At 39.2% G+C, this 22852-nt stretch overlaps 2 protein-coding genes across 20 annotated transcripts in view; both read left to right on the plus strand.

Moving 5' to 3' along the window:
- Positions 1 to 7672, plus strand: part of TPD52L2 (TPD52 like 2) — a 28964-nt gene extending 21292 nt beyond the window's left edge. For 7 of the 18 annotated variants that reach the window (XM_020981633.2, XM_020981644.2, XM_020981639.2 and 4 more), the window contains 4 exons: positions 1075 to 1101; positions 2798 to 2839; positions 4834 to 4882; positions 5530 to 7672. In XM_020981633.2, the coding sequence (XP_020837292.1) occupies positions 1075 to 1101; positions 2798 to 2839; positions 4834 to 4882; positions 5530 to 5625 (214 nt within the window). In that variant the 3' untranslated portion in view covers positions 5626 to 7672. The remainder of the gene's footprint in view (positions 1 to 1074; positions 1102 to 2797; positions 2840 to 4833; positions 4883 to 5529) is intronic. The other 11 variants (XM_078149911.1, XM_020981649.2, XM_020981645.2 and 8 more) reach the window with 2 other exon arrangements.
- Positions 7673 to 16386: 8714 nt separating this feature from the next.
- Positions 16387 to 22852, plus strand: part of DNAJC5 (DnaJ heat shock protein family (Hsp40) member C5) — a 48585-nt gene continuing 42119 nt past the window's right edge. The window contains exon 1 of one of the 2 annotated variants that reach the window (XR_002323528.2): positions 16387 to 16606. The gene's annotated coding sequence lies outside the window, so the exon portion shown is untranslated. The remainder of the gene's footprint in view (positions 16607 to 22852) is intronic. The other variant, XM_020981650.2, reaches the window with a different exon arrangement.

Here is a 22852-nt window from a genome sequence, read left to right on the forward strand (position 1 = left end):
TTTCTTTATTACGGCGAGAAACCTCTGGTTACTTCCTCATGTGATTCCAGATTGTTGAGAGTAGAAGGGCATTAATTTTAGAATATTTAGTAATATTATGAGAGTGAATGATTCTTTGTCACTTAAGTGTTTGAAAAAAGGATCTTAGAACTTAACTGATGGTGTCCACAATGGATTTATTTTAAAATCTTACTACAAATTTGAAAATAAATATTTTAACTAAACCAATTAATTCAAATATCTCTACTTCTCATTCAGCTGACTTGCTCAGTGTACCTTGGTATTCATTCAATTGGCTGAAAAAAGCACTTCAGATTACTGATGCAGTGCATCCTTGCTCATAAGCTATTAAATGGTAAAAAACTGTCAGCTCGGCAGATACATATTTCAGAGTGCCTGTAATACTCTTTAGTTATCATATGGAAATTTTGAATATCACAGAGTCAACATTGCATGTATGGAAGTCAAATTGCTTCACAGTTTGTATCTTTGTTGCTTTTTATGCTGGTTTTTTTTGGTGGTTGTTCCAGATAAGGATTATGAATGCATATGGATTTCTTGAAAATGACTGTTTTATGGTATTAAATATAAACTATACAAAAAGATAAAAATACCATGTGTGCTGCATGAATAGCTATGCATTCAGTTTGGGTCTGCCATTTTTCTTACTGGAATATAGACTATAAGGAGTTAATTCTTAAGCTAGTACTTGAGTAGTTTGGGGTTAGGAGTCTAGCATGGTATTCTGTGGTATAATTATGCACCCTCACATGAGAACATCCGTGATTAAAACACTCAGATTTTGGAGAGTTAGTATTTATATGTTGAACCTCACAATGAGTTTGCACACATAGGTTTTTGGCTTGTTAGCCTCTCTGCAAGCTTGTAAGGGCATAGGGAGGTATTGTATTTTAGAGGCAAAAAACCTTTTTTAAGTGGCTTGCTAAAGGAAGGGGTAGTGGGGAGTGGCTTTCTGGAACAGAGGGGCTATTGAGCAAGTCTGGGTGGCTGGATTTCCTTGCCTAACTTTTTTTTTTCTTTCTTCCTGCTGCCAATTATTTTGTGTGTTTTTAGGGCTCATCCCTTCTCACATTCCTTTAGGTAAGACTAAACCACCATAAATATAAGATGAAAGACTTTCTCCAGAAAGCAGGATAAGAGTGACACTTAGAATCAATTCTAGCTGGCCAGCATTCTCAGAAAATCAGGGCAGCACCAGAGAGGGCGAGGGTGAGGGTGGGTGGGAGACTCTGCCATTCTCTATTCTTCTACCTCAGCAGTGTTTTTAGGAGGATTTTCATAGTTCTTAGAATTTGTGCCATTTTCTCCTCAATTATAACCAGAGATGTTGGGTTCAATACTAATGCATTGGCAGCTGTTGGTGCTGCATACCTCATACCTCTTCAACACTTTCTCCCTCTTTTGAAAAACAGCTTAATTCAACAAACATTTAAGTGCCTACTATTTGCAGTGGGGAAGATGTAAAAATGAAACACATTCCCTCCGGTTCAGGAGCTTACAATCCAACAAAAGGGATGTGATAGGTACACTAAGTGTGTTCTAAGGTAGATTATGATAAGCACAAAGGAGAAGTACAAAATGCCGTAAGAGAATATGAGGAGGTAAAGAACATTTTGAGTTGAGTGAATCAGGATGAACTTCATAGATGAGGTAGCACCAGAGCCCATCTGTGAAAGCTTTCAGTAAGTGGAGATGTGGAACAGATCTGTATTCTCCCTCTCTTTACTTGTATTCCCTAGAGTAAGTTTTGTTGTATGGCTGTCTTCATCTAAATTAAACGAGCATTTATCAAGGAAGTTTGTATCTTTTTATACTGACAAAAGCAAATCCTAAAGGCTGTAGCTGCATTGTAGATAAATCTTAAGTAGCATTTCATTCATCTTGTTCATTGTTTATGGGGAGTATGTTTGAGTTAACAGTATAGCCTATCCTGAAAAGACACTTTTTTCTGTGGAAGGGTTATGCTGACTCCTGTAACTATCTCATCATCTGGTTAGTAGTATGTACTTCTCCTTTAAATCACTGCTGATTCCTAATTTTTCCAAAGAGTGTTGTGCCTGTTTTCAAATTAAGTTCTGTCTCATTTGGTGCACAATGCTTAGGAGCTCTTTCTACACTGGATCATAGAAAAGAACCAGTCAGATGTTGCTTCTCCTGCTGGCACTCTATGTTGGGAAGAAAACTGAACTTAAAAAACAAACAAACAAAAACAGGTTTGCTATTTGTGCCTAACTAATTTCTTCCTTATATAATACAAAACACACTGTGGATTTGAACATTTTGACCTATTTGCTTTGTTCAATTCTTTTTTGCCACAGCTTTATTTGAACTATATAGAAAATCACTTAAGGAAATCTTTAGTTTATTTATACCAGAAGATTTGGGAAGTTGTTAGTTTTTTCCTACAGCATAGTCTTCTCTAATTGGACTTCTTGAATAATACCACAGTCTTCTCACCAGCCCTCTGAAGTCCCAAGGGGAACTGGTGAAGGAATAGATAGCCCTGAATCAAGCACAAAGAGAGATGGTTTGATATCAGCTGAAACATTTTAATTACCATTGTGGAAGGAGCTCTTAATACATTTCTGTAGTTGACAACTCCATCAAGTTGTGTTGTGTAACAATAACCAAGATGCATCTCCTCATGCATTCTCTATGGTAGGATTTTTGTGAACTCATGTTTAATATCCTGTGAATGTTAGGAACCTCCAGTTTCTATCTGAATTTCATTATTAACTCTTACTTCCTTCTTTGCTTTTATAATGCTTCCAAGTAGCAGCTACTCCATTCGTCATTCAATAAGTATGCCAGCTATGAGGTAATGTATAAATGATCTCAATTACTCACCAAGAATCTGGGTGTTTGTGTAGAATGTATACAGAGGGATTGGGGATACAGGAATAGAGACTTTTTCCTCTGATGCTTGTCTTTAAAAATTGCTTGCCCTTCCACCATTCCTCATAATTTTCAGTCATCCTTACTTGCAGAACCCTCATCCAAGAATCAGTTTTCCTTAGCTCCCTAAAAGTTCAGGGTGTAAAAAGGTCTTCCTTGGGTTGATAAGGAAGAGCCTGTTGGTTGGATATGAGGTTCTTAATGAAGTCTCTAGAGAAAATTATTGTCTTGCCAAATAGTGCTGCAATATTGTACTTCTAAAGGGACCCTAAGGAGACCTAACTGGCTGCCTAGTTTGTTAGGCTAATCAGGTAGTAGTCTTCCACACCAAAGAGCTACTTTTTGTAGACCTTTCTTTGTCTAGATACTGTGGCTTTTCTACTAGGGAGGTCAGAACTGGTAACCGAAATATTTTGGCTTCAAGCGGCACCAGAACTATTCATGTGGAATTGTTTTATTTGAGCCTGGATGGGGGAGACGTGGGGAATATTTTAAAATCCCTATAGACATAATCTACTCATCTTTGCATTAAACTGTGTTGAGTATCCTCTACTGGCCCTGGAGCTAACTTTCAGTAAATTTCTCTTTATATTTTAAACTTCTTGTGACCACTAGTAAAATCTAGTTTGGAGTTCACATCCTGAATTTCCTGTAAGCCAGCAGTTGCCCTGAGAGGTCATAGACACATTTGTATCTAAATGTTCCAGGGTAGAGTAGGTGACTTACTCATTTGAAGAAAATTGGATTGTGTAAATGAGGTCACATTGGAGGAGTTTGGCTTGCCTGTTCTCTTTGCCTCTTCTGTTTTATCTCTTTTTTTACTCATTATCAGCACCTCTTCTTTTTTCTATTATTTAAATAATTTTTATGAAAGATGAAGAACCTATAGCTTTGAATTCCTGTTATCTTGATTATATACAGTAAGTTGGGACACAAATAAATACTCAGTATAAAGGGAAAATATACTTGTTTGTAGCCCAGTACCTCCTTATCTGCCACTAAACTCAAACCACAGTTGTCATCTATGTAGGATAATCTTCACTTAAAGATTAGATTGTACATTATAGGTGTGAACTTCATCAAAGAAACCTTTTGTTTTATGGATCAATTATAATTTATAATTGCATTATACCTTTACTTGACAGAGTCCACAAATGTGCTAAATACCTACTTTGTGCAAGGTACTGCTCTGCACTGGGGATACAAAGATGAAGCATAACTTAGTTCCTATCCTCAAGGAATTTAGAATCTAAAGGAGGGAGGGAGTAAATCTGTACATAAATAACTAAGATGCAAAGGAGAGAGCTGGAGTGTTAGGTGAAATTTATGAGCTCATTTCTTCATCTTACCATATTGTTGTTGGGTGGAAAGTCACTGATGATTCATTTCTTAGCAAATCTTGATTAAATGGCTGCCAAATGTGAAGTACTGTCCAAGGTGCTGGAGATACAGAGACAAAAATGAATTGCCTCTGCCCGAAAGTAGCCTACATTCTACTGGGAGGAAAGGAGGTGGAGGATACAAAAGGAATACAAGTAAACAAAACAATACAAAGTAATTTTAAGATGGAGAGTGCTAATACTTAGGGACACCAGAAAAACTCTCATGGAGTAGCTGGCACTTATGCTGAGATTTGAAGGGATCTGAGGATTATTTGGGTAGAGATAAGGATGGAATACATTCCAGACATGTGGTACAAGTTGGGCAAGGTCACAGAGGTGAGAGATAACAGCAGCAGTGGAGGGTGCTGGCCAAATTAATCATGTTATATATCTGTTTCTTAACTTTGGCTAATGTCAGGAGTCCAGGGAGATGTTTTTAATTGAGGCCTCTCTCCAGAGGCAGTTTTCCCAGGTGAAGGAGTATATGTACAACCACTTGCTCCTTAGTATTGATATCCCCTCTGTCTCTTTAAAGGAACTCTGCAACCTTCAAGTCTTTTGAAGATCGAGTTGGGACCATAAAGGTAGTGGAACTTATAATTATAAGATTAATTAATCTACTATTTTCCAATTTTTTTTTGTGATTAAATACAGCCACTTAAGAGAAAAGTTTAATATAAAGAGGAGACTCAGGACCTATTCTGAGTACATTTTTGAAATATATCTATTTTTAAAATTAAATATTTTTATTATGAATTTAATTATCAATACAAACATTTCAGTGTACAAATAACAAGATTATATTTTAAACTCTGAACTTCTTATATGTAGTTTGTTGTTAAATAGTATGTTAAACTTAATGAATAGAAAAATTATCCTGTGTATGTCCCTTCTGAACTTGTTATATTGATTCTCTTTTCTTTCTTTTCTTCTTTCTGTTAATTCCCTTTAACATCTTTCTCCCTTCCACTTTTCTTCCAACATCTTCCTTTTAACAAATGAGTATAATAGAGTAAAACTAATCAACACATTGGCCGTGTCTGAAAATGTACAGCTTATTTTGGCCCTTCTACTGCAGTCTGCCTTCTCTCTATCAAGAGGTGGAAAGATGGCATGGTTAATTATTAGTCTTTTTTAAGTCAGGCCTGGTCATTGCACTGACCAGAAATATATCCACTTTAGACCTACTGCTGTTATACATTTTTTTTTCTATGTCTCTTCCCCTTTGCAGTCCAAAGTCGTTGGTGGCAGGGAGAATGGCAGTGACAACCTTCCTTCACCAACAGGAGACAGCGACAAACCTTTGCAGGATCATGCTCCTTTCTAGATCCCTTTGGAGCTGTACTCTGCCACAGAATGAGTTCAAGAACCCTCTCAACTCGTCATGAGCAACTCTGCAGAAAAGAACAATATAATTATAATTCAAACCAGGAAATGGACAGAGTCCAGTTTTGAGAATTCATATCCATACATATATAGACACTTGCTGCTGGATTTGAGTAAAATAGAGAACAAAAAAGTTTTGTACACAGATATTTTACACTAAAGTTTATAGATGAAGTGTATCACTGTGCTATTCTTCCTGGGAGGTGCATTTAAATGGACAGGACTTTCTCATTGGGTATAGAAGCCAAAGCATGAACTCCCATTTGGAAAACACTATAGCTTAGCTGAATGCCCAAATAGATTTCTTCTTGGGAGTGGAAAGAAGAATAATTATGAAACAAACTTTTTGGAACTGTTGTTTCTTTTCTCCCTTCCATCGATTTCTGAAAGCTCTTATAAATAACTAGAAGATTCTAACTAGCTTGATTTTTTTTTCCCCCAAAAAAAGTGATTGTCAGGATGTGAAACTGTCCATTTTTCTGTGCCTTCCAGAAAGGAGACTCTAATTAGCAGTTGCCTGGTTGTTACACTAATGCTCAAGCTTTAACAAAATGAAAATCTTTATTTTTTAAATGCAGTGGACTTTTCAAAAATCAAAACGAAGCAAAGCAGCTTTAGCCTCATATTAAGGAAATATTATCTTTGAACTCTGAAGCTGAAATGCAAGCCTTACATCACCTTATGCTTTACTTGTTTATAATCTTTTTATATAAAGAAATTGAGGGTTCTAAAGCTGGGTTTTGAGCACTGTGTGGTTTTGCATTTGACCCTCATGGCAGCATGCCTTTGCCAGTTTGTGTGTTTATTTAGCTCATTCCTTAACTTCATTTGAGTGTATGAAACTTGCTTCTCTGTTCTCCTCTGAATGGCTGCAGCAGCTCCTAGCAGGTTCCTACTTTTCACTAATCAGCTCAAAGGCTTCTAGACAGCAAGGAATATCATAACCAGATGAGAGATAAACCTCTGTCTTAAGCAACTTTAAAGTGACAACAACTTGTCCCCCTGTCCTACTGGCTATTCTGCTTCTGAGTAAGCCCAAATGATTGTACATTATTGGTCAGTAAATCTGATCCTGCTGTTGTTTACAGTAGGTATAAATTCAGAAAATAGACTTAATGAGAAATAGGATTGGACCCTCCCCCAAGACAGGCTTAGAGATGGATGGAAAGAATTGATTTGGATTAGCAAGAATCTGTCTTGGGATTTTGTTAACTTCCTAATATCAATATTTCTTAGGAGCTCTAAGACTTTTATTTTCTGTTTTTAAAATGATGCCATTTGGCATTATTTCTTATGGCAATTGCTCTGCCTGATGTAAGGCATGATTTTGAGGGTGAAGTTTTGTGCCTTATTGGCTCTCAGCAGTGGGATTAAAATCTGTTTGCTTGTATACATATCAATAAAATCTCGCTGGCTGAAGGAATACTCCCTTCAGCCCAAGGTGACCCTATTTTGTTCAGCCTTAATCTTCTCTCTACTCCAGAGAAGCAAGTTCTGATACACCAGTATCTGTTTATCAATCCTAGGGGCTGCATTCCATGCAATGTTAGGAGGCAGATTCAGTAGGAAATATACTGTGTAGTGTCCTTTTATCAGGTTTTATTATTTGTGGCTGAAATTGTTGGGGAACAGTAAGGAGAAGGAAGATGAAGGGGTGGGAATTGATCTTTCTTCTCCTTAAACTGGATATTGGGTATTTGTCAATAAATTATTCCTTTCAGGGTAAAAAACCAGCTTGTATGATAGGTTTTTTTTTTAATGGGAAGATTTGAATTTCTGAACCTTTAGCAGAAATACTAATAATCAAGTGCCCAACATTTTTGTGTTACTGTTATGAAGGATAAAATCTTGCAGACCATACAGCTACAAATGTAACTTTATTCAGTGGAAGATTTAGAAATAGTTCTTTAATATGGTTCTTTTAAGATGTTGGGAATATTTTACTGTTATTAACAATAATAGATGACATGTGCTTTAAAGTTTGAAAAGTTCTCCATGTACTTTCTCAATTGAGTTTCGCAACAACTTGTACCCAAATTGATATGCCTTTGTAACTTTCTCCTAATGCATAAGTTCATTCAAATGCAAGATGAAAGGCCCAAAATAGTTCATGGTATTAAAGAATAAGAATCAAAGAATTGCATAATTGGAAGAGACTTCAGCAACCATCTAGTCCACCAGTACCTGAAAAGGAATCCCATAGCATAGCCAGTAAGTGGTCATCCAACTTTTGGTTGATAAGATGATCTTTAAGGTTCCTTCTAGCTCTAAATCCCTTGATTTTACAGGTCTGTAATCCCACGTAGCTTCCACTAGATTGCTTCTCCTAGGTTGCTTTCTCTCTTTTACTGAGACTGAAGATGGACATGTTAAAGGGAGGGCCCAGAAATCTGACTTTTCCTGAACAGCAGCTCCCAGAATCACAGAATTGAGTTGTAAAGGACCTCAGGGGATAGCTGACAAGTGATTTTCCAGCCTAAGCCTGAAGACCTCTAGGGAAAGGGGCCCTACAACCTCTCAAGGTAGCCTCTTCCACTTTGGGGCAGCTCTCATGGTTAGGACAGTTTCCTGACATTAAGCCTAAATTTGCCTCTTTTGCAAATTCTACCCATTCCTCCTAGTTCTGCCCTGTGGGGCCAAACAAGTCTAATCTCTTCTCTGCATGACAACTTTTCAGATACTTGGGGGGAAAAAAGCTATCATATGCCCACTCAGTCTTTTTTTCAGCAAACTAAACATGCCTACTCCTTTAACTGACCTTCAATACATGATAGACTCAAGGCCTTTCATCATTCTGGTTGCTCGCCTCTGGACATTTTCTAGCTAATAAAAGTTCTGAAACTGTGGAGCTCAGAACTGAACACAGTGCTCCAGAGAGGCTTGACAAAGGTATATTACAGCAGTATTATTGCTTCCCTATTCCTGAAAGCTAGGTCCTTAATGCAGCCCGTTCCCATTATCTTCTTTAGCTGCCACATCATACTGCTGACTCATATTTAAATTGCAGTCCGCTAAAACTCCTAGCTCTTTTCTAGAATTTATCTATCCATGTTTCTCCTGTTTTATACCTGTGAATTTGATTTTGTGTACCTAAGTGCAAAACTTTACATTTATCACTTGAATTTCATCTTTTTTTGTGTCCAAAGTCTGTTTTTATTTTGTTATATTTTTTATTAATTTAATTATTTTTAGTTTTCAATATTCACTTCTACAAAATTTTGAGTTCCAAGTTTCTCCCCATCTCTCTCCCCCCCACCTCAAGATATCATGCATTCTGAATACCTCTTCCCCCAATCTGCCCTCCCTTCTATTACCCCCCCCATCCCTTTCCCTTTCTGTTTTCCTGTAGGGCAGGATAGATTTCTATACCCCTTTGCCTGTATATCTTATTTCTCAGTGGCATGTAAAAACAATTTTTAACATTCATTTTTAAAACTGCGAGTTCCAAATTCTCCCTTCCTCCCTCCTCACCCACTCTCATTGAGAAGACAAGCAATTTGATATAGGTTATATGTGTGTAGTCATGCAAAACACTTCCATAATAGTCATGTTGTGAAAGACTATATTTCCCTCCATCCTATCCCACACCCCATTTTTTCTATTCTTTCCCTGTCCCCCCTCAAAAGTGTTTGCTTCTAATTACCCTCTCCCGCAATCTGCCCTCCCTTCCATCATATCCTCTCTTATTCCCTTTCCCCCTAGTTTCCTGTAAGGTAAGATAGATTTCTATACCCAACTGAGGGTGTATTATTCTCTCCTTAAGCCAAATCCAATGAGAGTAAGAGTCACTCATTCCCTCTTACCTTTCCCCTCTTCCCCTCCACTGTAAAAGCTTTTTCTTGCCTCTTTTCCTTCTTCCAGTACAATCCTCTCTCACCCCTTAATTTTATTTTTAAAATATCATCCCTTCACATTCAATTCACCCTGTGCCATCTATCTATCTATCTATCCCCTCTAACTACCTTAATACTGAGAAAGGCCTCATGAGTTATAATATCATCTTTCCATGTAGGAATATAAACAGTTCAACTTTAGTTAAAGTCCCTTATGATTTCTCTTTCCCATTTACCTTTTCCTGCTTCTCTTAAGTCTTTATTTGAAAGTCAAATTTTCTATTCAGTTCTGGTCTTTTCATCAAGAATTCTTGAAAGTCCTCTATTTCCTTGTCCATTTTTTCCCCTGAAGGATTATACTTAGTTTTGCTGGTAGGTGATTCTTGGTTTTAATCCTAGCTCCTTTGATCTCCAGATATCATGTTCCAAGCCCTCTAAATCCCTTAATGTAGAAGCTGCTAAATTTTGTGTTATCCTAATTGGGTTTCCACAATACTTGAATTGTTTCTTTCTGGCTGATTGCAATATTTTCTCCTTGATTTAGGAACTCTGGAATTTGGCAATACTATTACTAGGAGTTTTCCTTTGGGGATCTCTTTCAGGAGGTGATCAGTGGATTTTCAATTTCTATTTTACCCTCTGGTTCTAGAATATCAGGGCAGTTTTCTTTGATAATTTCTTGAAAGATGATATCTAGGCTCTTTTTTTGATCATGGCTTTCAGGTAGTCCAATAATTTTGAATTATCTCTCCTGGATTTATTTTCCAGGTTACTTGTTTTTCCAATGAGATATTTCACATTGTCTTATATTTTTTCACTCTTTTGGTTTTGCTTTATTATGTCCTGATTTCCCACAGGGTCATTAGCTTCCACTTGCTCCATCCTGATTTTTAAGGAATTATTTTCTTCAGTGAACTTTGGGATTTCCTTTTCCAGTTGGCCAACTCTGCCTCTTAGGGCATTCTTATTGGGTTTTTGGATCTCTTTTGCCATTTGGATTAGTCTATTTTTTAAGGTGTTATTTTCTTCAATTTTGGGGGGGTCTTCTTTAGCAAGCTGTTGACTGGTTTTTCATGATTTTTCTTGCATCACTCTCATCTCTCTTCCCAGTTTTTCCTCTACTTCTCTTACTTGCTTTTCAAAATCCTTTTTGAGCTCTTTCATGGCCTGGGACCAATTCATATTTTCCTTGGAGGCTTTGGATGTAGGAGCTTTGACTTTGTTGTCTTCTACTGGTTGTATGTTTTGATCTTCTTTGTCACCAAAGTAAGATTGTATAGTCTTTAGTTTTTTCTGCTGTTTGCTCATGTTCCCAGCCAAATACTTGACTTTTAAACTCTTTGTTAAGGTCAGGCTCTGCTTCCACTGTGGAGACTGTACTGTCCCAAGCTTAAGGATTTTTGTGCAGCTGTTTTCAGAGATGCTTCTGAGAACTTATACATTTTCAGTTCTTCCAAGGTGGTGTGGTCAGGGGGGAGGTGTGTCCTCCCTTCCTGGCCTGTGCTCTCGTCTGTGAGTGACCACAAGCACTCTTTTCTGCCTTGGAACTGTGAGGAGGATTCCCTCTTCACCACCACCACAAGCCATGCCAGGGCTCGTCACCTCAGGACTGCCACCCAGGACTGTGACCCAGATCCAAGCATAGGCAAAGCAAGAGAATCCTGCCTCACCACCAGCAAAGAGATCCCTGCAATCCCCCTCTGATCAGCTGCTTGAAACCCCCACCATCTGCAGGCTGAGAGCTCTGGAAGCAACCGCTGCCACTGTGGCCACCATCCTGGGGCTGTGGCGGTAGAGCCTGGACTGGACCACACTCCTCTCTTACCTAGGTCTGACAGACCTTTCCTACTGACCTTCTGAGTTGTCTTTGGCATTTGTTGGTTGAAAAGTCTGGAAACCACCACAGCTGCCTGTTATTCAGTCTCTTGGGTCCTGCTCCACTTTTGCCCTGGCCCCATCTTTGCCTGCGCAGCCCACACTGAACTGCGCTCCTCTCCCAGTCTGATGCAACAGACCTTTCCTATCAACCATCCAGGTTGTCTTGGGCTGGAAATTTGTTTCACTCTGTCTTTTTGTGGGTTCTGCTGCTCTAGAATTTGTTTAGAGTCATTTTTTACAGGTATTTGGAGGGGTTTGGGGGAGAGCTCAAGCAAGTCACTGCTTTTACTCCGCCATCTTGGCTCCGCCCTATTGAATTTCATCTTATTACATTTAGTCCAATACTCTAGCCTTCAGAACTCTTTTGGAGAGGGGCAGCTAGGTGGTGCAGTGGATAGAGCTCCAGCCCAGGAGTCAGGAGGACATGAGTTCAAATTTGGCCTCAGAAACTTGACACATACTAGCTGTGTGACCCTGGGCAAATCACTTAACCCTGATTGCCTCACCAAAAAACAACAAAAAAAAACCAAACAGGATTCTTTTGGAGGCTGTCATCCACTGTTCTGTTTCTTATACAAACTTGACGAGCATATCAGCTATGCCTTTAACCAAATCATTGAGATAAATGTTAAATGTGGTTACAAATCATTGAGGTGCTTAGGATTCTATGATTCTGTAAAACGATGTAACTTCAACACCTTACAGTGATATTGAACCATTAACAATCGTTCTTTGGAATTATTTGAGTGTATTAATGTGTAATCTAGCTTTTCCACAAGAGTAGTATACTTTATCAAAAATTTTACTAGAATCTACATAAACTGTGCCCCAAACACATTCCTTATGTACTAGTTAGTAATCCTAATTTCCTTTTTAAAGTGAGAAGGGAATAGCATAGTGGCAGAACACACAGATACGTGATATACTACATAACTGAAGAGAATTCTGTGTAGTATGTGGTTGACTAAGATGAAAGGAAAGGAACAAGTATTAAGCACCTGCTATGTGCCAGGCACTGTGCTAAATATTTTATTTGATACAACAACCCTGAGAAGTAGTCATTTTTATTGTCCCCATTTTACAGTTAAGGAAACTGAGGCAGATAGAAGTGTTCACACTGCTAAGTGTCTGAGACTGGATTTGAACTTGGGTCTTCCTGATTATACTTAATACATGCAAATCACTGAGTTAAGTGCTTGGGCTACTAATAGAAAAGCAGAGGCAATCCCTGTAATCAAAGAACTAACATTCTAAGGGAGGAATTTGATATATCAAACTCAAAAGTCAAGAGATCAAAAAGCTGGGACAATATCCAAGTACAGGAGCATTTTTTATTTTTGGTAAATGGTATTTTATTTTTTTCCAATTACATGTAAATATAGTTTTCAATATTCATTTTTTATAAGATTTTGAGTTCCAAATTTTTCTCCTCCCCTCCCCAAGACAGCAAACAATCTGATACAGGTTATACATGTGCAATCATGTTAAAAACATATTTCCACATTAGTCATGTTGTAAAAGAAACAGAAGGAAAAAAAAAACAAAAAAAGTGAAAATAGCAAGGTTCGATCTGCATTCAGACTTCATAGTTGTTTCCCTGGGTGTGGATAATGTCTGACGTCATGAGACTTGGAATTGTCTTGGATCATCATATTGCTGAGAGCTGTCTATCATAGTTGAATATCAAACGTTGCTGTTACTGTGTGCAATGTTTTCCTGGTTCTGCTCACTTCACTCAGTATCAAATAATGTAAGTCTTTAAAGGAGCATTTCTTTGCATAAAAGATAACTGCAGTAAAAATCTTCAAAAGGCAACATTAGGATCTATATCTATCTGTGAATGAATCTTAAAGCTACATCAACTGCCAGAGGGAAATGATGTAAACACCAGCTGGCTTAGTTGTGTGAGAACCTTGCCTACATTTGCTGGAAGGTGTATTTCCAAACAACCTGGTTAATGGAGTTTACAAATGAGGTAGTATGAGTGAAAACTCTTAACTTCTTAGAATCACTTCTCTGGCTGTCTAATACTTTGAACCCTTTCCATATGGTTCCAGTAATGTTCAGATTACTTGGGACAAAACAAAATAATTTATTGATAAAAAAATTTAACATCCTTACTTTTTTAATATGCAATATGTCCTTTTACTGAAATCACTTGTTTTGTGCAAATGAGCATTGAGTTCACAAGACTGACATTCTAATTCATTATCAAATCATATTTTTATCATATTGGATATTAAGCTTACCTTTGACAAACATTACTTTTTTCCAAGTCTAGCCTTGATTAATAGCCCATAAGCTTTCAGTGTGGTTTAAATCAAGGGAGTTCTCACACTACTAATGCATGTTAATTCTATCTCTTGGATAAATTTCTTAATCTTTTGTGAAGTGTGGCATGATGCATGGTCTTTTTGCGGTATTTGTAAATATTTGCAGTATTTATGTCCATTTAGGAATTTCTGTAATTCCAGGACAGTTCTGCTTTTCAACATATCAGTATATTTACGAGAGTTCATCAATATCTCTCACTGGGGAAAAGACTTCCAGGTTCACAGTAAATAAAAAATTCCAAAACTTTTTTTTTTATGAATGTTTTATAGTCTGATGAAGATGCCTAGATTTTATAGGCTCACCTGGACTTCTGAAAGCTGTTTTGGAATAGCTTTGGATAAAAAAGTTGAGTCTCATCAGTAAAAATTACCTATTTTCCAATCTTTGGTATTCCAGTCTTTATACTGCCTTTCCTATGACAAGCATTTTTTTAAACTTCATATCAATGGTTAGCTTTTTTCTTTTTTAAACTGTCTTGATGTTCTTCCAACTTCAAGAAGCTGATGTTACACCATAGAGGAATCAGTTAACAACCACTCCAGCTGCCAGGTCCTTCTTCAGAGGATTAATTAGGCTGCTTTGCACCAAATTTGTCAGTTTATTGGCATTTTTTGTTTTCAACCAAACTTTTCTTTATGCTTTAGTGCAACAGATCCTGTTCAATTGTGAGCTTTAATGACCCTTGAAAGACTTGACTTCCCTACACCAACAGTCACTGAATTGCTCTTTAAGTTACAGTTTTTGTACACATCCTCAACATAATATCCATTCTTAAAAAAAAATCACAGAAATAACACAACAAAAGACGACAATGAAACATATTTGGCATCTTTGGCCAGCGACCAGAAGACTAAAAGTAGAGAATCCAGTTCAATCTGGTTTCATTTGGTCAAGGTCAGGCCTGTGTCAGCCTAGTGTTAGTAGAAGCAAAGGCATGACCTTTATTTGTCCCAAGTAATTTGCAAACTGCTGCTTTTTTTGACTTTAGTAATAATAATGAATTTAAATGTAGTGGCTCTGATGGTGAAATGGAGCCTGCTGGGCTGAACCAGATCCAGAAGTCACAAGTAGATGTCAAATAATGTATGGAGTTTATTCCTTATTAGTATATATAAACACATGGTAAGAATGTTCTGGTACAAGCAAAGGAAGAAAAGTAGCCCCCAAGTGATTAAGTTACCGGGCAATTCCCTGAGGTATTTACATTTAACTTTAAAAAAAAATTACAGTTAATTCATAGTTGAAGGTTGACTGGTCAGCTTCTGACTTCTTGCTGAGGATACCAAATGATTACCTCTTTAATTACAAATTCCAGGTCTAGTCCTTCCAACCCCTAAACACCATACTATAGCTTCAACTAGGGTGGGATCGGAAGAAGAGTATGATTAACCTTATCTATTATTAGAATTTACAGCTCATCCACGCTAACCCATCCATTCTACAGACTGAGGAGACTGAGACAGAAAGGCTAAACGACTTTCCACTCATCTTTGGCATGCATTTCCCTTATTTCCACTTGATGAAATAATCTTCCAGGTCCAGCTCACATCTCCACAAAGCCCTGATATGAAAGTATTCACTCCAAATTTTCTTGGAGCACATTTGATCTTTTCTCTTCCCTATATAGTTTACTTTGTATTATACTTATTCTCATGAGAAGGGATTGTTTTTTATCTTTTCCTTGAGCAGACTGAGACCCTGAAAGGTGCTTAATAAGTGGCTCAAGTACACAAGAGAAAGTAAAAGCCACCTGTAAACATTCAAAATCATAAGAGTTGCCATTTGGTCACTTCATAAGCTTTATTTCCAGAGGCTACATGGTTTAATGAGGGAAAAACAAACAAAAAATCTGTCCTGTAATTTGGGGGAGCGGGGCGGGTAGGTTACTACCTCCCTCCCAGCTCTGACATTTAGTAGCTGCGAACTTCGCCAAGTCTCCACTCTGAGCCTCAACGAGGCTACACTCCCCTCCCTACGCCCCCCCCATTCCTGCCCCAGGCTGTCGGGAGGAAAGAGCCTAGGAAACCTTAGAAAGTTATCTTTAGTATTCAGGTCTACTGAATGGGTTTCTCCAGCTTGGAGCGTCCACCGGACACCCTGTCAGGGTCTGTGTCAGTCGCCAGGGAAACGGCTCCGCGGGCAGCAGGAGGGGGCAGGGTGTGCCAGTGACCCCCTCCCTCGCGAGCCCGAGGGGGCAAGGCTAAGGCTAGAGACGCGAGCCCGACGTCCACGTGGAAGAAGCTGCCGCGATCCCGCCCAGAGGCGACCGCCTCCGCCCCATTTCTGCCGCGGACCACAAGCTGCCGCCCTGGCTAGAAGGACGGAGGTGGCCCCGCTGACCCGCCACTAGTGCAGGCTGGTGGCTACCGGTTCACGGCCGCGGCTCTGTAAAGATTCCTTTCTTCTTCGGAGAAACCCAGAGGTTGAGAGAAGCAGAGAGACAGGCTGGTACCGGTTCGGCAAAGGAGACTTCCCTAGGGACACTCAGACGCGAGCCCCGCCCCCTTTCCCACGCCCAGTCAAACTCCTCACGCCGTGCGCGCACCCACTCCCGGCTTTTCTCCTCTTCCCCCTCCTCCCAACCTCCCGCTGCGCGCTCTCGAGGGGGGGGTCTGGGGACGCGCACGCAGGGCGGCGTGTTGCGTGGCGCGCGCGACTCCTTTTCCTCCGGCCCGTCACCCCGCCCCCTTCACCCCTACCTCTACAGTCGCCGCCGCTCCCGCGCCCTCTGCTGCCGCCGCCGCCGCCGCCCAGGATCTCTCGAAGGAGCCGTCGCCGGCTGTGGAGACCGTGCGGCCCAGGCCCAGCACCGGGCGCGGAGCCGGAGGCACTCGGACTAGCCGAGCCGAGCCGGCCGGCCAGCTTCAGCCGGGGCAGGTAAGCTTCTGAGGAGAGAGGCCGGGCCAGGCCTCCTGTTCTTGGCGCCGTCGCCGGCGCCCAGGCCCGGCTTCTCCCTCTCCTCTTTCACACGTAGCTCGCCAGCCTTGGGGCCGAGGAAGGCCAAGATGGAGCCACGGGCGGCGGGGGTGGGGAGAGGAGATGGTGCCGCAGCGTCGCCGCCGCCGCCGCCGCCGACACGGGAGAGGGGGAAGGGCGGGGAGCCAGGGCAGCCGAGGCTGGGGGAGCCTGGGGCGTGGAGAACCCCGCGGTGGGGGGAGGATTCTGGCTGAAACTCGGGCGGGCTTGGGAACCCCGGCCCGGAGGGGAGGACACCGGCACAGGCACTGGGCCGAGCTCCCGGTCTAGGGTACGGGGACACCCACTTGGGGGGACATGGAAATGAGGAACCTGAGCCAGGAGAAACTGGGGGAGGGGACATCGCGCCGAGGAGTGGGGGGAGGGGACGGAGCGGAGAAACCAGAGGGGAAGCTGGGAGGGGATACGATACTGGTGGAGAGGGAATTTGTTGGGTGAGTGGGAGAAACGGGGTGGAGAGATCTTAAGCTGGGAGGGTCCGCAAGGAGAGGCTGGGTGGTGGGCATCCTTGGGGAAAGGGGGTTAAAAGAAGTAATGAAAGAGGGGTATGGAAATGGGGGCATGAAGGGAACCTGTGGAACCTTATGGGGAAAAGTGTCAGCCTTCTGGGGCCGTATCTGCTGTGAAATAGTGACAGGCCTGGGCAATAGAAAATTGAGAGGCCTTGGGAAGACTTGATTAAGGATAGAGGGAGGTGATTCTTGGATTTGGTCACTCTTTGATCCTGTGTTGATGTTGCCTTAGTGAGGTAGGTATCTTGACAAATGATTTTTGGGATAGAGAATGGGGAGGTATTTTCCCTAGGGAATTTGAATGCTAAGATTTTTTAACCAGAAGGAATATGTCATTATACTATTTCCTTTTAGTACTAGGTCCCTGTAATGTTAATTGTACACCTTTTTTTTTAAACCGGGGTAAAATCCCAAGGCTGCTTTAGTTTAGTCTGTAAAATGGATTTCTTGATGGAAAATGATAAGCTGCAGGGGTGCTAGATTGCTATTTCTTGCTTAATTCTAATGTTTTCTTGTTTGTTTTTTAAGAGTTTGGGTGGCTGGAGTTAGGAGAATACCTGTAGTATATTAAGAAGTATCTTTTCCACTTTTCAGATGGAGGGGTTTATTTATTTTCATGCCAACAATATGCCTCAAAATAGCAACTGAACGAATTGGTGAAGTGGAACTGAAAAATCTTGTATCTTTTCTATTTTGTCTATAATTTCTTGTCAGAAGTATTTGAGCATGTTGTTATCCCAGAAAAAGTGATAGTAATGGATGCTCTAACCAGATAATCAAATGGAAAAAGAATTAGACTTCTTGTTTTAGGAGTTTGGGGTTTGATAAAACACCAGCTTATGTATATTATGTAGATTTTTCTTTAAGGGATTGTGGTAGGCAACATGGCTTTGTGAATATAGCTGACTTCAGAGACTGTGAGACTTGGGATAAAGGCTTCTGAGTCTTCTAGATGTGTGAAGTCACTTCTCAGTGCCCTAGGCAACTCTCAAAGACTGTAATTGACTATGCCAGTGAAATCACAGTTCTATTCTCTCCCTATCCCTGTCCTTGTATTGTAGCATTATTTAGTGTCTTTTTAAAAAAAAAATTATAGTCTTTAGTGTTGGAAATTCATTCTTTGAATTAAACATGTATTAATTTTCTAAGTAAATTTTAAAATGTAAGAGTTTTTAGTGATTCAGAATATTCGAACTTGTGAAGAATCTGCAGCTTTGTGTGGGGAGCTCCCTCTACCAACCCTTCTGTGCCATACTATGTCTAAAAGTATCTTCAAAACATCATATAACCATGGCAGGGTCTGTATTAGAACCATATTATTTTCAGCAAGCTTATTCGTTATTTTGAGGACTTCTAGGTGTTCATTGGAGCCAAAATTTGATTAAATAAATGGAGGGAGACAATCCTTGTCAAGAGATGCCCAGGGTCAAATCTCTTTAGCCACTTAAGGGCAAGAAATGTCAGACCTAAAAAGGAAATTAGAAGTAAATGCTTCATTTTTGTTTTCATTTTCATGTTAAGTGCTTTTGTCTGTACTTAAATTTGAGCTGCTGATTAGATATTCTGACTAGTGGAGCATAGTGTTGTAGGTGTTCTGTTAGATTTCTTAGCTCTCTCAGTAGGTATAGAATTTGTCCATTAAAAACTAATTCAACAGCAAAACCTTGACTGTTTCTATCCATTATCATGTTCTATTTATATTTCTCATGAAGGTGGAAACATTTTACCCCATATAGAAGGCTAATTGAAATTAGGTTAGTTTGTGTTAATTACTTTGCTGCTTTGTGTGTGTGTGTGTGTGTGTGTGTGTACATATACATACATATAGTTGAATATTAGTCATATATAATCTTTCACCTGGAAGATAAAAATAAGAAGAAACCTTAACTTCAAAATTTGTGGAACTATTTAAATTAGTGTACATAGGTTACTGGATCACTCATTAATGGATTCACTATCGTCTTTCATCTCTGTCAGTACTCTGAGAGATGGGGAAGAATGGTATAGCAAAGTGGGATTAGGTTCCAAATTAAGCTGAAAGTCTATAGGAGAGCCGATTATGTTTGACCTTCTGTGTGGGTATGAGTCTTCAGCTGACAGAAAGGACATATCTGTTTACATGAAGTCTGATCATTGTTATCACTGCCATAACCAACAATGAATGATGAGACAGGATCATCAACAAGAGCTCTAAAGCACAGCCAGTCCACCATCCTGATAAGGCCTGATTGCTAACTGCAGTACAATACTGTTGGGCTTGGTGACAGAAGAGCTTCCAGACAGCTCTTTTATGGTAAGTTTTAAGTAGGGCAATAGCAGGTAGAGTTTGTGGAAGAACACTATTAAGACTTGATGAAGAAAATCTTGAAGCCATACACCGTAGGTATTGGCCTTTGGGAAGCAAAAACTACAAAAAAATCCACTTAAATAACAGGTAAGATAGCCTGTTCTTCAGCAAATCAACCAAAAGTATTTGCTAATATCTTATTTGTACACAGTTCCATGCTAGATACTGTCAGAATGAGCCAGTCCTTTTCTTGTTTTCAAAAGCCTCATACAACCTATGTGATAAGAAGAGAGCCACCCACAAACAATGATAGATTCTTCAGATATACCCAGTATTGAAAGGGGTAGTGGGTCAAGAATCATATTTTTGTTACCATACTTAGAAGAAAAGGCCAAAACACTGTAGAATCCTTGTTTTTTAATACAAAGAACATAGAATCATTAACAACTATGTAGTGACATCTTAGTGTTTCAGTGGAATATTTTAGAAATCTATATGGTTCCCTATTAGTGCCTGTTTTAAAAAATGTTCTGGAAAGAATTCCTAAACGTTCTAGATGATCATAAAGAAAACTTCTTTAGCATGGTTCTCTTCAGGGTAGGTTTGGAGCACATTAACATTTGTTAATTTGTTAGAGTTTAAGGAATGGTGTTTATAAACCCAGAACCATGGGGGGATATTCTATTGCTAGTTTCTCAAAATCCTTATTAGATGACATTTTGAATCCTGGAAAACTACAAAACCATTTCAGTAGAATTCACAGTAATGCAAAGAGCTTGGACTAACCATCCACACTGAAAAGAACAAAGTGGATGAAAAATGCATATTGCCCATATTGTAGTAACATGCAGCAGTCCATTCAGTTAGTCCCAATGTTTAAAGTAAAATACTTATCTCTTAGAGAAATGTGGCAGCTGGCTTATGAATTGAGCTTAGAATTGAGCAGGAGGAGGAGGAAACTAGGTCGGGTTTGGGAAATGTGTAGTGCTTTCAGTAATCCTACTGCTTCCTCCTGACCCATCTGTTTAACAGTCTTCAAATGATGATATATAGTTATAAACAATGGGGAGTAGTGATCTCAGAAGAATAAAAATTAATGGAAAAACGCATTATAAGCTTAAGCAGGTTGTAGACCGTTACCAGTGATGGCTTGAACTGAAGATATTGAGTAATTGTGTATTGTGTAAAAGATATTGAGGATTTGTATGCCTGGGAAGAGACGTATGCCAGCCATATTTTGAGAATGAAAAAGTGGTTAAACAGTCTGAATAATTGATACTCTTGATATAGTAACACAAGGAGAAACCTGCTGTTGAGTATGTCCTCTATGAAGGATTTATGGCAAAACACTAACAAAAAAGCACAGAGTTCAAGAACTTTTAGACATGTTAGGATAGTTAGACTCAGTACTCACACCAATAAAATTACTGCTTTTTCAAAATAAAATGAGTGGAAAGTGTATAGGCCTTAAGCCTGTATTGTAACCATCTTCTAAATGAGTCTGAACTCCACATTGCTTAGTTCCTGATGAAATTCATTTTGAGGAAGCAATACAGAAATTTTGACTTCCTGGTTAGCAATTCTGATCAGGACATAATTACATAATGGTTTTTCTTGGAGAAAATGAGTAATTTTTTTTATGTATCAACCTAAAAAGTTGTTACCAACAGGTTACTCTAGGCAATGTAGTCTATATATCTTAAAACATTACATTACAGTATATTCTGTATATCTCAAAATATAGTCCAGGTATGTCTGTGGATTGGATCCTTGAAACCCATTCGGGAGTTTGTGGGATCAAAACTTTTCATAATAATAACTAGGATATTTTACTTTCCAATATGGTAAATATTGATACATGTAACCCACATAAACAAAAGCTGGAAGGGGGAGGGTCTTCAGTAATTCTTATGGAATATAAAGGGATCCTGACACCAAAAAGTTTGAGAACTGTTGCTCTAGTCAGAGCTTCCCAAAGGGAGCTATACCCCCCCCCCCACCGCTGGAATGATGGGGGGGGGCGGCAGTAGCCAGGTGCAATTGAGGGGCATTGAATAAAACTAAGGGGCCAGTGGAAGCATTAAGAAAGTTTTAAAAACCATTGTATAATTCATCTTGTTGTGTAACAGAGTTAAAGTCATACTGATTATATTATCCAAATAAACACACAAGTTATAATTTAAGTTCTAGGAGAGAAATATTTTACTTTGAACACTGGGACTAACTGAATGCACTGCTGCATGTTACAATTTGGGCAATATTCATTTTTCATCCACTTTGTTCTTTTCAGTATGGATGGTTAGTCCAAGCTCTTTGCATTGCTGTGAATTTTAGTGAAATGGCTTTGTAGTATTCCAGGGTTCGAAATGTCATCTAATAAATTATAACAAGTTATAACCAATCAGTGGTCAAGTCCACTGATGGGTCTTAACAAGCAAGTGTTGGCAGGCAAGTATGTCTCTTATTGTGAGGAAGTCCTGCATTACACGTAGGAATATATGCATGTAATGACTTGTTTTACAATACAGTACTATATGGTTACATGATACAATATTGCATCATCAAAATTTCAGTGCAGGAAAAAACCACAAATTTATAATAAATTATTTAAGATATGTCACTTAAAAACTATATATTACATATTTTTTGAAATGATGCAACTTTCAAAAAAATTGTTTAAAAAAATAGATTTCCAGTGGGGTGCTGAGTAATTTTTTTTTTTCAAAGGAGGCAGTAGGCCAAATACGTTTGGAAACCTCTGCTCTAGGGGGTTCTTAGTCATTTTTGTTCTTAAGCTTTATTTTTCTCTGAAGCTGTTGATACCTTTGAGTTTTATTGTAGAACCTTGTGCCCTACTATCCATATTTCTTCTGAGGAACCATTTTATAATTAAATTTTGTTCAGGCATAACTATACTTTTTTCCTTTCACACTTATTAGCTTTATCTTCATTAGGGGCATATTTACTTATAATATTTGATAGTAAGCACTAAAATGTCATCAATTTAGGTATGAGAGATGACAATAGACTAAATTGATATTTCTAGTACCCACAACAACCTTTTGACACCCTGAGTTTTTTTGTTTTTGTTTTTGTTGGCTAGGGAGTGGGGTTAAGTGACTTGCCCAGGGTCACACAGCTAGTAAGTGTTATGTGTCTGAGGCCGGATTTGAATTCAGATCCTCCTGAATCCAGGGCCGGTGCTCTATCCACTGCGCCACCTAGCTGCCCCCTCACAACAACCTTTTGAAATGGATAATGCAGTAAATAGTATCTCTGTTTTACATTTGAGGGAAACTGAGGCTCAGAAGGTAACTAGACCAGCTAATGAATACCTCACTTGGATTT

Source organism: Phascolarctos cinereus, unplaced genomic scaffold (genome assembly GCF_003287225.1).
Source record: "Phascolarctos cinereus isolate Bilbo 61053 unplaced genomic scaffold, phaCin_HiC Scaffold_2;HRSCAF=192, whole genome shotgun sequence".
NCBI lineage: Eukaryota > Metazoa > Chordata > Mammalia > Diprotodontia > Phascolarctidae > Phascolarctos > Phascolarctos cinereus.